This window comes from Varanus komodoensis, unplaced genomic scaffold (genome assembly GCF_004798865.1).
Source record: "Varanus komodoensis strain SLA01 unplaced genomic scaffold, ASM479886v1 scaffold2, whole genome shotgun sequence".
NCBI classification, from domain to species: Eukaryota; Metazoa; Chordata; class Lepidosauria; order Squamata; family Varanidae; genus Varanus; species Varanus komodoensis.
The window spans coordinates 22,900,433-22,915,968 of NW_025335568.1; the positions used below are offsets into that span (position 1 = coordinate 22,900,433).

Genomic DNA, 15,536 nt, shown 5'->3' on the forward strand with positions numbered 1-15,536 from the left:
CAGAGATGTATTCTAAAACCCACTCCCTTCCTTTCTTTTCCAGGGCTGAATTTAGCTCAGGACAAAATATATAATGTATTTTTATGCTTGAATGAAGTAACATTCCTGAAATGGAAAGGAAAACATGTAGAAAAATGTCTGAGATTACTATTAAACTAGGGTTTGAGAAATACAAGTAATAAAGGTCTCCAAGACCCTAGCACTCATGGCCTAATTTACAGACTAGTAGAAAGCAAGGATATTAAATCATAAGAAAAATACTTAAGGATTTTTTTAGTGTTTTTGAATATGGAAACTGAATTGACCTAGATAAATCTATAGTAATTTATTTGTTATCATTTCTGGCCATGAAATGGTCTCTACTGCAATAAATAGGTGTCATTTTTCAATGTGATGCAGGTATTGATTTTTTTTATTTCCTGACTAAAGTTACAATAAAAAGGAATTAATTTTTTTCAACATTTATTAATATTGTTGCATTATCTGAGTTTAAATGTGCACTTTTGCAACCAACCAGCAGGTAAGAAGGTAAAGCATGATTAGTGATTAAAAAGCACAGACAGGGTTTTAACTGAAACAAAGCATTTGGTTTATTGATAAAGAATGGCTAAAAATACCACCTTCATAATGAAGATCATATCAGAAATGTAATGAATTATTATGAATATGTGAGTAGTCAGCAAATGTCATTGAAAAGCAATCAATGAAACAACAAAGCAATGGGTCTGCTTTAAGAATCGGATATAAATAGATTTAGAGTATCAGTGTCAAAGCAGTCAATAAACAGTCAAAAGGCCTCCCTATTCAGGCATCTAGGGAAGGTAAACACATCTTCTTTCCCCACTCTCTTTATGTGAAGGATTGACTTTGCGAAAAAGAGAGCCTTTTCTTCCTACAATTTGGAACACAGATTTTTTCCAACATTTTGCATATGCTCAGAGCTCCCACATACAGTGGTGATTGTCCTCTTTACAAAGTTAGCCTCCACATGTCAGCACTGACGAAGGAAGTGGAAGGCTAACACTCTCCCCAGACTGGGAATGTCTTCTCCTTGATTTCCATGCTTTCAGTATGAGGGAACATTCAAATATGTAATCATTCTCGGAAGTGACAGAATTCAGGGAGGGCTGTACCACCTGATATGCTGGGATGGGCAGATGGGCTCTGTTTGCATGAGGATTATTTGAAGGGCAATGTGAAAGTCGCAGAGCAGATGAGTGTAATTGCCACTCATCTGTAGTGTAGCCTGGGAAGACAACGCAGCCGTGTTCTCAAAGTAGCACTGCTGAGGAGTTCCTCCAAATATCATTATGCATACGTTGTGTTTTATTTGAAACTGAGTACTTCTCATGCTTCCAGTTTACCTCTGTGCCTCAATACTGAGAAGTTTTTTATTTTATTTTATTTTATTTTATTTTATTTTTATTTATTTATTTATTTATTTAGGGAACTTCTATGCCGCCCCATTCGCCGAAGTCTCGGGGCGGCTCACAAACATAAATAGATAACATCCTATAAAACAATATAATTTAACAGTATAAATTAAGTCACCCTGGCCAAAGAATAAAATAAATAAATATTAACAATTAAAATAACATTTGAATAAAAAGGTCTTCGCCTGGCGCTGAAAAACAAATGACGATGGCGCCAAGCAGACCTCTCTGGGGAGCGCATTCCATAGATTGGGCGCCACCGCAGATTAAGCCCTCCTCTGAGTACCTACCCTCCTAATTTCCTTCACGGAGGGTTCCCGGAGAAGGGCCTCTCCCGCAGATCTCAAGGGCCGGGCAGGAGTATATGGACGTAAGCGCTCCTTCAGGTAACCAGGACCCAAGCCATTAAGGGCTTTATAGGTCATCACCAACACCTTGAATTGAGCCTGGACTTCAATGGGAAGCCAGTGAAGCTGACGGAGGACTGGAGTCATGTGAACAGAATGCCCAATCCCCATCAGCAGCCTGGCAGCTCTATTTTGCACCATTGAAGTATCCGGACCGTCTTCAAGGGTAGCCCCACGTAGAGCGTATTACAGAAGCTAAGTCGGGAAGTCACCAACGTGTGTGTCACTGTCGCCAGGCAGTCGTTCTCCAGGTAGAGAATGCAAGAAGCTGCCACACAGGTCCTCTTTAAGAGTGAATTGTTGCTTACCAAAGGAACCTCCTCTTTTTTACAAAGGATACGGCACTCAAGTTCTAGGTAATTTCAGATGTCCTCAAAAAGGCCAGTGATTTCTTTCTGTTTACCTTGTCAAAGTCGTGACACTACTGATCTGTTTAGGGATCCAAATGCATCAGCATATGAAGCCATGAGTGCTATACATGGGGATACTTAACATTAAGTTTGTTTCCTGATACTCTTTTTGAATTCTACCCCATATGAAATGAAACAGGAGTTCCTTCTCCTTATGTTCCAGTGAAATGCACTGAGAGTAATCTATACAGTTATGTAAGGATTTGTCCATTCCATACTCCTTTTTCTGTTCCTCATTAAAAGGGCCAACATTGTGCCCTGGCCACAGTAGTTAAAGTAACTGATTGAAGACTATGCATCTGGAATAAGACAGAAAACATTTCTCACCATGGAACTCAAATTATCCAAATAATTCAAAATAGCACAGTTCTGTGGCCCATTTCCATTTTATAAGAGGGCTCTTTCGAAAGGCACAGCAGGAGGAAAGGCATAGAAGGGTTCACCATCAGCACCAACTATTGAACTCTGTACCAACAACAGGAATGACTTAGTGCAATTTAGAAATCACAGCCACCTTTCTATTCCTGTTTGGACTTGTGCCAGCAGGAAAATCAAGCTTGGTGGTCTAGAGTACAGAGGAAGATCAAGTTTCTAGGTGCTGCTATAGTTGCCGAAGGCAGGGAAGCATCCTTCCAGGATGGCTAAAATCCCTCAGCTATGGACCAGATTTGGTTACAAATACATATTGGATTGATTCATTCATTGTGATTGCACCTTTCTTTCTATTAAAAAATTCCCAAACCACCACCAACAATAAATCCACAATTTAAATAAAAGTATCAATATGAAGCCATCTAAAAACACAATACCAGCATATAAATCTGTAAGCCAGTTTAAACATCATTTCAAAATATAGATTAAAATGCAGAACAGAGAACCAGTTTTATAGACCAAATGTCTGTATGTTTATTCTTTGTTTGTTTTTGTGTCTTTTAGATGTTCTGCCCATGAATGAAAGGCTGTCATTGAAGAGGCTAGAGTTCCAAAGACCAGGCTCAGTAAGAAGGCAGTTCCTCAAGTTCTACCCAAACACACACCAGCTGTTGGTAGGATGGAGAAAGGGGCCTCTCCAGATCACAATGCTAAGTTCATCACATGAAATTTATGATGTCAGCAATCTGAATGTTAATTAACTACATTTCTGACTGATAACATACTGCCATTTGGAACCTAATTATCCAAACAAAGAGTGGGGATGCATCATTGTCCAGGTAGATCATCCATTTTCCACAGAAATCTAAATACTTGGGATTCATTAAACTCAGTTCAGTCTGGCTGGTAATAGAAGTTGCCTATTTGAAATCCAGACCCTTGCCTACTAGAAATCCAGTCCAAACACAAGGAGCATTCCAAGCACATTTTAAGCTTATTTAGGCTCACTGTGGAATCTAAAAACAACACATGCTTTTAATCATAGACAGAAAAGCACACTTAACATGTGCGTGCATGATAGTAATACCAGATTGCACTTTACACACTTGAAGGGCAAAAATACAAAATGAATGATCTTCTATCACATGGAGCATGGGGGAAATAAACCTCCGGATAATTGATCCACACAGCTGGAAGTGGAAACATTTAGGTCATTTCCTATATGGGGATATCCTGAGGACTGGCTAATGGGTTAGACTACCTGAAGGAAACCATAGCCGATTAGTTCCATTCAAAAGGGAGCTTTCAAATAACTTCTTTTTAAACCTCAGGCTTGCACTATAGCATTGATTAGGAATATAAGTACAGCCCAGCTTGCTGAAAGATATTAAACGTATAAATGATCACAGCTGTCTGCAGCATACTCTAATCCACTCATTCACACTCACCTATGAAAACCTTGAATGCTTGTAAATTTGCAGCTGAAATAATCCTGGTAACTGCCAATCAGGAGACAGATAGGCATGTTAAATAAAAACATACTCTTCCCCAGCCAGGTCCTTAATTTCTTAAGCACTAAGGTATGTTTTATGGGTGCTCAAAAGTATGTGAGCTGCTGTGTGGAAGTAGAGTGCATTGCTTTGCAGGTAAGATCGGGCAACATCATTCATTTGGCATCTTCAGTACAAACGACTCTTAGTGTTGGGAAACATGGAGAGTTGGAAAAGGGCCCTGCCTCAGGGCTAGGACCAGACGGACCTCTGGTGTAACCCAAAGGTGACAATCCCTTCTCTGCCTTCACACTACTTTTTCTTCAACAGATGAAAGTGCCCCTAACCTTAATCATATTTGTTTCTTTCCTAGTCCTTATCTCCCTCTACACACACACACACACACACACGGGTGAGTGACTGGGAGGTGGCAACATAATGATCTCCTTAAGAAAATATGGCCCAATGTGACTAAGATTGTGTGGAAAAAGCAGCTGGTTTTGCTCAGAGTAGGCCAGGATGGCTCAGCATCCTGAATTTCATCAGGTATTTATTTATTTCATTACCTCACACACCACATTTGATGTTATAATTCTGTTCCTGCTGCTGCATGGAAGCCTCTTTATATATTTCCCTCAATGAATAAAATAAGAAGGGAGATGAGTTCCAGAAGCAAACAGAAAGCGAGGCAACAAGAAGCATGTGCAAGAGAAGGAACATCAGAGCATATACTTGTACTCTAGGCACATCTGGCTATGGTTGATTGTTTGTATCTTTATAAAATGCAAAGCAGTGAGAAAAGATAGAACAAGAAAGAAAAGGAAGGGCAGAGTAATCCTAACTGAGGAAGTGTTTTGTGTGCGAAGGGAGGCAGGTAGATCATTTGCATTTCCAATTCCAAGCCAAGCTGACCTGCAGTGGCCCAGGCTGGAGGTAGAGTTACTATAGTTTCCTGCCTCTGGCAGCTTTTACCTTTCAGTTTTCCAAGAGTGAGGACAGACCTATGCTGGCATGAGGCTACTGTATACAGAGGGCCTTATCCTGAGGCCTTATGGGAGAACCGAGGCAAATCTGTCTCTGGCTTTCCTCTCTGCATTACAAGCAGCACAAACACTGGAAGTGGCAGATTTGTGCCACTGGAGCTACTAAAATGAATAGGACGTTCATTAGGCCAACACTGGGTATAGCCCCACAAGAGTCACCACAGTTTGTCAGTATCCAGAGAGAACCCTAACCTACTCTCTTTAAAATGAAAACCATTCAGAAGGTAAGGTTTTCAGATACCTCTTTGCAGCAGGAGGAAGCACATCAGCCCAGGGTTCACATGGGGTCATCCTAACAACATTAAACCATGGTTTAGTACTACGTATGAACACAGCCACTGAGGTTTTCACTGCCACTAACCACAAATCTGGAACAAAATTTCCAGCTTTTTAAAACTATGTCCTCTTCCCAATCCTACTTGTCCTTTATTTGCTCACCATGTTTCCAAAGTGAGCAAGAATTCTGCCCCCTGTCCTGACCTCTCCTATACATCTATACACATATTTATGTAATAATATTTTTTCTCAGAAGTATATGGGGTAAGGAAAACCCCAGTATACTATTATGGAAGAATTCCTCCATGTTTCTGTTTCACTTTACATCTTGGGTAGCCATGACTAGTAGAAAGTTTTCAGTGTTATTATATGCAATTACAGTCATTCATTTTTCTTATGCCTGATATTAAATGTGCATACACTTTCTGTGTCCTGTGCTCACTTATTAATGTGCAGCAGGCATTATAAGATAATGATCATACGTTCGTATCTGCACATTTGCAGAATAAAGGGCTCAGTGGTACACCATGGGTATTGCAGGCAGATGTGCCTAATTGTAATCTCTGGTATCCCCAGAATTCACAGATCAGCTACACCGAAAGCTGAATTCACTGAATGCATTGCAGATTTTTCCAGCATCCCTAGGAGAGATGGAAAATGTGGCAAAAATGCCACCAGAATAATCAAAGGGATGGTGCAATTCCAATAGGATAAAGGTTCACACTGTTAGGGGTTTTTCAGTCAAACAAATGGCAAGTCCAAGGGGCATGATATACATGGTGTAGAGACAGAGGACAGAAACAAGTTTTTTTTTCTCTCACACACAAGACTGGAATTGATGATGCTGAATGCCAAGAGATTCAGGACAGATAAAAGGAAGTGCATTGTCACATAGCACATAGTTCAACTTGGGAATGTGCAACTATGCAACATGGTTATGACTACCAAAATAAATGCAGAGTACATACATTCATGAAGGCTAAGGCTATCTGTGGTTATCAGTCATGATGGCCATTTGCCATCTCTAGGTTCAGAGATGCCTCTAAAATTGGGTTGAGAAACAACTGAGAATGCCATGTGTGTGGGCTTCCTATACCTGGGTGGCCACTGAAGAGAATGAGGAAATAGATAAGCCTTTGATTTCATTTACTAATTATGCTCTATAAGTCTTGTTACATTCTTTTATATATTTGTATCTAAACATTCTGAACTGGGATAGTAACATCACATGCAGATTAAAGAATATATGTGATTAATCTTATGCATGAGGGAAGTGTTAATTTTGTATACCTGGAATTCTCAGGTAAACTGGTAAGCATGCAAGATCATGAAGATCATAAAACACGCACAGTCCTATGGCTGCAAGTATCCAGATGCCCTAGCATTTTTCAGATTCCCAGCTACAAGATCAGAAAATCACTACTTATGGGAAGAAACATGCAGGCTACTTCTCTGCAGTATTGTGAGCTACCCTGGAGAAGGGATCTGTGGGGAGGGAAGTAGACTGGTACCACTAAGATATGAGATCTTCTGGCAGCCTTTCCATATCCTTCCTTCCTGCTCTGAAGTACTGCATTTAGATGGCTAAAATCTAGATGCTTTGCCAAGGGAGAGGAAAGCCAAGGTGGCATTTGCCTTTTCACAGGACTATATTGTAACAGCACAAAAATAAATTATATATGTCATTATCAAATGTAAATTATATGTGTCTTTATAAAACTGCCTAACAGGATTTATAAAGAATGGATACTTTCAAACAGCAACTTTCCTGTAGATGCATATAAGCCAGCTGAACAATTTTTAAAATAGTAAAATCCTATAGTAACTCAACCAAATTGCACTTGAATAAACAACATTGTAATGCAAGATGAATGCATTTAAGGTAATGCTTTAAATTATGGTGAAGAATGATGTCTATATTCAAGAATGCACAAGTTCAATAAACAGACATCCAGCAATGGTTACATTGTCTTCCAGGCATATATTATGAAATTAGTCTTTCTTGGTAGATCCTGTGTAAAGATCTGAAAGTGCTAAGCAAATACAGAAATACACCAGGGTAGGGTAATGTTCCTTAACTCACTAAAAACTATTCAGGCAAAGACAAAGACAGTGAAGAAAATAATGGTTTGAAAGTAATACATGCATTTCATAAATATGATAGGTCAGTTACCGGGTAGCCTTTTCGCCCTGGGTGACCCTGGTTGAATGAGATGAAATGGAATTATACTAATTAAGCATACATATGTGACCTACACATATACTTTGCAAATTAACATGAAATGTAACTTTGTATCAGTACTGTCTCATTTTTCAGCTGGCTACATTATCTTACACAAAAACTGCATTTGCATCCTAATGTATGTCAAGAGTTAGCAAAAGACTTTTGGGATCCAAGAACTCCTCTGAGCAATCATATACTTGTCATCTCAGAAGTAAATATTATTTAACTCAAGGGGGCTTATTGTCAAACAAATGTGAATAAGAGTATGGCTTAGTCACTCTTAAGTCAATTACACTAACTGCAGGGGTACTTATACACATGCAAGTGATGGCAGGATTTCAGTGGCATCCAAGTGTGTCAACCTATTCTCTCAATTCATGTCTATTCAAATGTGTCTATGGTACTTGAGTAATGGTACCATTACTATTTATAGATGAAAAATTCAAAAGCAAAAGAGACCAATTAATTTGTGACTTACATCTCATACTACAATCATTTTTCTTATCTGTTTAGTACCTAAAGTTAAATTCAAAATTAAATGCTGAATTTAAGTATGTTGAGCAGTATCCAGTGCTGCCCACACACCAACGGGACCCACTGTTAGCACAAAGGGAAGCTAATATTTCCAAAAACACCTGGAAACAAACTGAAACGAGCAGAAGAGAACTCTGCTAACCTATCCCATTCTGGAAAGAAATGTTCCAGCTTGTTTCCAGCATTGCTAAAGGAAATACAAGTTGCCTTTTGTGCTAGAAGTAGATCCTTCAAACAAGGGCCCATTGGATGCTGCATTCAGTGTTTTGGCATGTACAAAAAGACACTCCAATTATATTGCACCTGAAAAATTCAACAGCCTAAGATTGCAAACAGCTAGCATGACACAGTCTGAAATTCCAAGTGCTATAACCAGAATTTTTGGAGAAAAAACACTTTTTTTAAAAAAAAAGAGGTTTTATGTCTTACAATTTAACATGGTTTTAAATACTTTTTATATTGACAAGACAATCCTCTGCATGTCCTCTTATATTAAGTATGCATAAGATTGCAACATCATTACTCTAAGGCGAACAATGCCTGCCTATAAATAGGAAGAAAGAGTGAATGAAGGAACTTCAGTGATTTCACACACATATGCAAAACACCTGGGTAACCAGGTTCCGCTAAAAGGGGCTACAGCATGGACAAGGGTCAACCAAAGTCCACAGCATGCCCAGTTCAAGCCACACAGAGATATGTGCTCTTCTGTGATGTGGGACTCAAGCTGCAGCAGGTGCTCTGCAGATGAGAGGACCAAACAAAAACTTTAGTTACACCTCGTAAACAACCATAAAGAAACAATGATAAATGTGGCTTTAGTATAGAATGGGAGAACAGGAAGCGAAAAAATTACCTGGTATTATTTTGGGGAAAACAAATCTAGGGCAAAATACACCATAGTTACTGTTAATGTCTACAACTGACTTTGTCTTGGAGCAGCATTCAAGCATCCACTGAGAAGAGAGCTTGAAGAAAGCACCTCCTGTTCTTTGCAAAACTCCTGGGCCTAAGAAAATCTTTTCTATGGTGACTCTTCCCTCTGCAAGACTGACCCTCAGTTGATACTCCTCAGTCCTTCAAATTAGTTCACAGTAAGCACTGTGAGGACTCAGGCTTTTTCAAGGTGAAACACAGGCATGATACAGAGCAGATAATGGTGTGATTCTGGCACATGAAAGCTCCAGTTATGACCAAGTAATTTTCACTGGCATTGTCTTAATAAAAGAATAATAATTTTATCTTGACATCACTGACTTCCAAACAATCTGATTTTACTTGAGTAAGGCTAGTTGCATATCCAAAAGATGCATATTGTCCTCATATGAAACCTCATCACTCATAATGTTGTATTATTTTATGTATGGAAGTTGGGCTGGGTTCATATAAACAATGGGCCATCAAAGAAGGTTCTAGTTTGCAGAGCCCTTTAGCAATATGGTCTCTGAAAACTTCATCCCTCTTCTCTGTTCACATGTCTCTCCATCTGTCCAAAATCTGCTCTGCCTCCCAGAAGCAGCAGCTAGGTTGTAGGTCAGCTACTGCACCTTCTTTTTATTCTTTTAACTGTTTAATCACCCAGAAAGTGCAAGGGAATAGACCAAAAAAACCCTAGAGGGATAACTAGAAAACCTGGCCTTGGGAAGTGTAATCCCTGCTCTCAGTTCTGGTAATTCACTTCTAATGATGGAGAGGTGTGCCTTCTCCATCATACACTTCCCATAAAGTATGGTTGCAGGCACAGTGTGATCATGTGTGATCTTTCCCATCTATGAATCACACAAATTACCCTTAAATCAGAATATACAGGGAAAGTGCTTCCCATACCTCCACCACAGGATTGGAATTGGCAGCCCATGTTTTGAATGAAAAGGCCTCAAACAATACCAAAATAGACACTAACTGGTACAGGAAGCAAAATTCTAACACCTGCTATTCTGTTCTACAATGTTAACCTCTACTACCAATGTAAAATGTTTGGTTTTAAAAGATTCTCTAAAAAGAGCAAGACAAGTGTTCTGAAAAAATTGTTGTGATATAAAACACCCTAGCAATAAATATGAAGGCTTTTTGGATGGTGCTTAGCATATTTAATGTATTAGTCATGTTTACCAGTTTTTAAAGTACTTTCTGCCCCATTCTTGAAAACGTAGAAGATCCAATAACATATCAGTTGTACTTACAGGAGGTCCTGTGGGGGAAAAAAGAAAGACAAATATATATAAGTTTGTGAAGGCCAAATTATCTGTATGCAATATCTACACATAGTCACAATAATTGTGTCATAGTCATACAGGTTATTTTTCCACAAAAACATATCTGCATTCATTTCATACAGTAATAAAAGGTTACCATTTTGCATCATGCATCTACCCAGTTTTTATTACAAGTGCCAGTTTTGCAACTGTTGTATACTGGCTTGTGGTAGCTTCCTTCCCAAAACATTTTCCCTTTAGCAGGTAGCCTTAGCAAAAAGGCAGAACTGCTTAGAACTACATTTGCTGCCTTCTAGCTCTGGCAAGACAGGCAAGTTCAATTAGTCACATACTACACCAAACTTTCTTTTATGGTCTCCTACTTGCAAGGCCTACTTATAAAATGTTCCCTGTTAAAAATGTCACACTTTGTGAAGCAGTATTGGCACATTTTTCCAATTATTTACACTCAAAAGGGTTTTGTACAACTATAGTTGAGAACATTATCAAAGGTCTGCAAATCGCATCTAATATTTCTTTCAGGCTTATTAAGAGGAGCAGCTGTAGCCATCAAATCAATGACTTTTCATTAGCTTTTATGTTTCCCTTTTTCTTCTGACTCAAGTGCATTGCAAAGGGGGCATATAACAGCAGCAGCTGTCCTTGAAGTTTGCTTTAAATATGGTTAGGCTTTTATTTTAACAATGTGATTTTATTGCATAGCTAACTAAAGTAATTTCTTGATTCTGGTAAGTGGTTCTAAAGAGAATTTTAATGTATAGCATGTTTTCCTAACAGAAAGCAAATTAGATTCTTTGTTAATAATATAATATACTTAAAGCTACTGAAATGTTATGTCAAAATTACAACTGATACATTCACATGTATCGCTAAACCATGGTTCAGCAAGCTTGTCTTCTGGATCAGCTAGAAGAATGAGATCATAAGCTTCCATTTCAATTCTGGATTGACCATGTTTTAGCATATATCCAATCCCTAATGCATAGCTATGATTTGTTGAACAAGACCAGTTTTGCAAACCAGTTTTTGTTCACGTCTTGGGTCATTCTTGGGGTTTTTCCAGAGTAAAATTTTGGGAAAGGGTGCTCAAAGCGCTGAGAGAAAAGGGGGGCTAAAACCCAAGAATAGCCCAAGACATGAACAGAACTCTATGCTCAGTATACAGGAATGGTTATAGCCCTTTGCAAATTTCATTTAAAGTATGACTCTGCTAAATCTATATTTTGTATTTGTTTACTGGGTTTATTCTAACGTGCTTTATTTCCACTATATTGCTTATTTTCTTTAAGTTATTTTGGAAAATAATTACCTTTTAAAAGTAGGTATAAATTAGCACATGTCTGCAGAGCAATGTTCTGGCTACAAACTATCAAATGTTAATTTGAAGCTATATGCAGATTACAATGGCTTGGATCCAATGAACATTTAGTAGGAAAAAACCCCAAATGATGCTCTTTTATAAACCTTTGTGCAAATATTAGTGGAAGACTTCTCACAATATATTCCAGGATTGTACTACTGTATGAAACATATGGTAACTAAAGGGACAAGGTGTAGCAATTAAAATAGTACATCATGAAAAGAACTTGTGCAAAACCTTGCTCAACATTTTGTGGAAGACTTTACAAAGATAAAGGTATCTGAATTTGACATCCTTTATTTCCATGAAGTGCTCTTTTGCAAGGTCAGAAATAGATTTTCCATGAGCAGAAGGGGGTTTGCTAATAGAAAAGCACTTCTGAATCCAAGACAATATGTCTCACTACATTCCAGGGTCTAGAAAATAAAGTGTTTTGCTGTTAGTTTGACTCATTGAAGTTTATGTCCTTACATTTTGTAAAAAGCACTTTGAAGAAAGCACTTTATTCAATGGTCTGTCAAACTCACTGAAACTAGTTTTGTGCAAAAGGTAAAGATGTAGACTTCAAAGTATCAGCAAATCTGTTTTTACAAAATGAACAAGATGCTGATGAAAACACAATTTGGTAGTATTACGTCTAAATCTATAGACTTACCAATCTCTCCTCTTCTTCCTCGCTTACCTCGTTTACCAGGAGGACCTGAAAAGCAAACAGTTTCTGATTTGTAACTCTGCAGTATAATGAATAATGGCTTCAGACATGTTTAACTGCAATATAGTCAAAATGACACCAAGTATAGGAAATCAAAAATAATCAGGGTTCAGTCAAAAAGCTGTGAAGGCATTTGACCAAATCTATTGCACGTTTTCATTTCATCCACATGCACATCTAGCTCACCTAAAAACATGTGCAGGGCAAGAATAGGTATATTTGCTTACACGTAAGTTCCACTGAGCCCAGTTACACTTATTCCAGGTAAGTGTGCCTACAGCTGTGGCCTTGTACACCGACAACAACTGTACATATAATTGCTCATATTTTTATTTAATCACAGCATCTTTAATCAAAATACCTATATAAAACAATATTTTGTTGTGCTGCACAGGATGAAACATGCAACCGGCAATGAAAAAACTCAGCCGCAGGACTTACAATCTGTATAAATAAGCAAATGTAGAGGAGGAGAGAAGAATTGAATTAGAAAGGAAATTGGGTAAGAGAGACATTGTTAAAACAGTGAATTAGAGACACTAATTAGAAAAGGCTTGGGAAAGTAGCTTTGACATTCTGAGGTATGGACTGAATTGGATTTGATTTTTTATAGTTCTTCAAATCAAAGGATAAAGACCAATGGTTCTATGTCAAAAATCTTTTGCTTTGCAGAGACACATTCAAAGACTGTTCTTTTCTTCATTTCCAGTTGACCTCACTTTGAAGTCATTAGCACAAGCAACCAGGGCTCATAAATTGATATAAGGTGATACAAACCATTCATGTGCTCAAACAGGGCTTGTAAGTCGATGAGTGCCAGGAAAGTGCTTAAGGACATAAGGTTATGTTGTAGGCAGACTAAGCAATGTCGACTCTTTCTAAGCCTGTACCAAATGTATCTGAATCGTTCTGAAATGTCATAGTTTGGAGTCTTATTTGGCTATCCTGTCAATTGAGGCAAATCAGAATGATTTTGTTTGGGGAGTAAATCTAAATCTTGCTTATACAAGCCATAACCTTTAAATGAACCCAAGTCCTTAACTTGTACAAGCAGAAAGTACAGCATTCTGCAGAACTGAGCACTTAAATGGCCACTACTGCTGCTGCTGCTGCTGCTGCTGCTACTTTTTTTCCTGTCCATGCATTCTAATTATTGGCTTGCACAAGCATTCTGAAGCACCATGATGCAGGCCCTTTTTATCCAAATGTTACAGAATCTTATGTCTTGTACACAACAGTGGTCCCATATATCTTGCATCATTGGCAAACATATTTTGATTCCTGATCCAATATAAGATTTACATTTCTATGTACAATTTACAAAGTCTACACCAAATACTATTTTACCTACACAAAGCCTTTAAGAGAGATCCTGTTGTTTTCAACATTTTCAGTTTTCCAGTGTTTCAAAAAGAATGTGACTTCTGCGTGGAACAAACTTGTGTTATTGTGCCAAATAAGACAAAGGAAATCCAGTTTACAGTAACTGAGGTCAATAAAGTATACCACTTTCCCTGCCACTATGTGGATCTATTTTAAATAAGCCATAAGTGGGAACAGTTGTTACTTCCCACCACCTTCCTGCAGAATCAGCCCAGAACTGGATGCAAACTTGGGGAAGGATCCTATTGCTGCCCTCAGTGCTTGCAGTAGTTAGCAAGTATCAGTAACTCAGAAAACACCTCCTGAGACTACCATGCTGGGCAATATTCCCCACAAAGAGGTCAGAGGGCGGAAGGGGAAGAAGAAGCCAGCTGTTCTCACTATCCTGCCATTGACCCAGCAGATTCACCTCCAGGAGCGCAGGAAGAAGCATGTCCAGAAAGCTATTATTATGAGTTAGTTCTTTCCCTCCTTCCTTCGGGTACCCAAATCTCAAGACAATCCTTTGAAATGCAGTTCCTTTACTGTAATTCCACAGCTGACAGAACAGTTTAACTCTAAATTGCTTTTTACTATTTGGTGGAAGGAGAAGATTTTGCTCATATAAAGAACTGAATCCAAACTAGAAAGTTCACCACAGTCCTTCCCTTTCTGTAAGGCTGCTGGCTCCACCCTCAGGGTGGCTCTTGCTGTTGAAGAGCAAGATGGTGAGAATGACAGACCCCACCCCCAGTCACCCAACATGCAGCTCATCTCTCCCAATGCCTCCTTACTGGGTCAAGGACTGGGTCCTGTATCTGGTTCTCCTCCCCTCCCCTCCCCTCCCCAAAACCCTTTTATTCCTTCCAAACAGAATGAGTCTCATGCTCAGTGTGAGAAACTTCACTAAGCAACCTTGAAGGAGCCTCAAAGGGTCCAGACCTTGCTTGCGCCTATCTCTCCTCTCCTCCTCCTCCTCCTGTTCAGAATCTGATGATGACTGTTCAGTGGGCTGCACTGCCTGTAATAAGCAAGAGACTGGCCCACACCCTACAGATTTCCAGGCAGGGAAACACAGTGCCTATTTGGCTGCATGCCTACTTATGCGGAGGAAGAGTAGATGACAAGAAGGGATGGAACCTCACCTACAAATCTAATCAATTATGCAGTGCAGCTGGGGGGCTGAGAGACCAGTGTAAAAGGCTGATTGTACTGCTACCCTTTGCTACAGCCATATGAGCTGTCCTTGTGACTCCCTTGTGCTATGGTTCCCTGCATTGCCTCTCCCAAATCCCGGTTCCTGCCTTACTCCCTGCCTTGCTCCAGCCTGTTCCTGCTTCAGTCCTTGTCTCCAGCCTGATCCTGCCTCTCCAGGTACTTGCACTCCTCTTCCTTGCTTCAGAATGTTATTATCTTTCTGGAACTTAACCCTTGGACTGTGCTTTTGGACTGTGTAATCCTGGACTCTGCTGCTTGACTCTGGATTGTTACACCCATGTGCCTCTTGCCCTTGGCCCTCTGAAAGCTGCAGGACTCTGCTCTGCACCTGTGCCCTGGTCTCGGCATTTCTATCATAGTTACCTGCCATCCATGCTCCAGAACTTATAGAATGCAACAGCAGTGTTTATCAATTTAGCCCAAATAGCTCAGGTTAGGAGGAATACTATTTAAATGTTATTACTTTATTTATTTATTTA

The 15,536-nt window shown here is 39.2% G+C and overlaps 1 protein-coding gene across 1 annotated transcript in view; it reads right to left on the bottom strand.

Annotated features, from left to right (window-relative positions):
• COL25A1 (collagen type XXV alpha 1 chain) overlaps window positions 1-15,536 on the bottom strand; it is a 321,936-nt gene that overhangs the window by 138,647 nt on the left and 167,753 nt on the right. The window contains exons 3-4 of the mRNA XM_044428504.1: window positions 12,421-12,465; window positions 10,373-10,380 (exon numbers count right to left, since the gene is read on the bottom strand). Coding sequence (XP_044284439.1) covers window positions 10,373-10,380; window positions 12,421-12,465 — 53 coding nt within the window. The remainder of the gene's footprint in view (window positions 1-10,372; window positions 10,381-12,420; window positions 12,466-15,536) is intronic.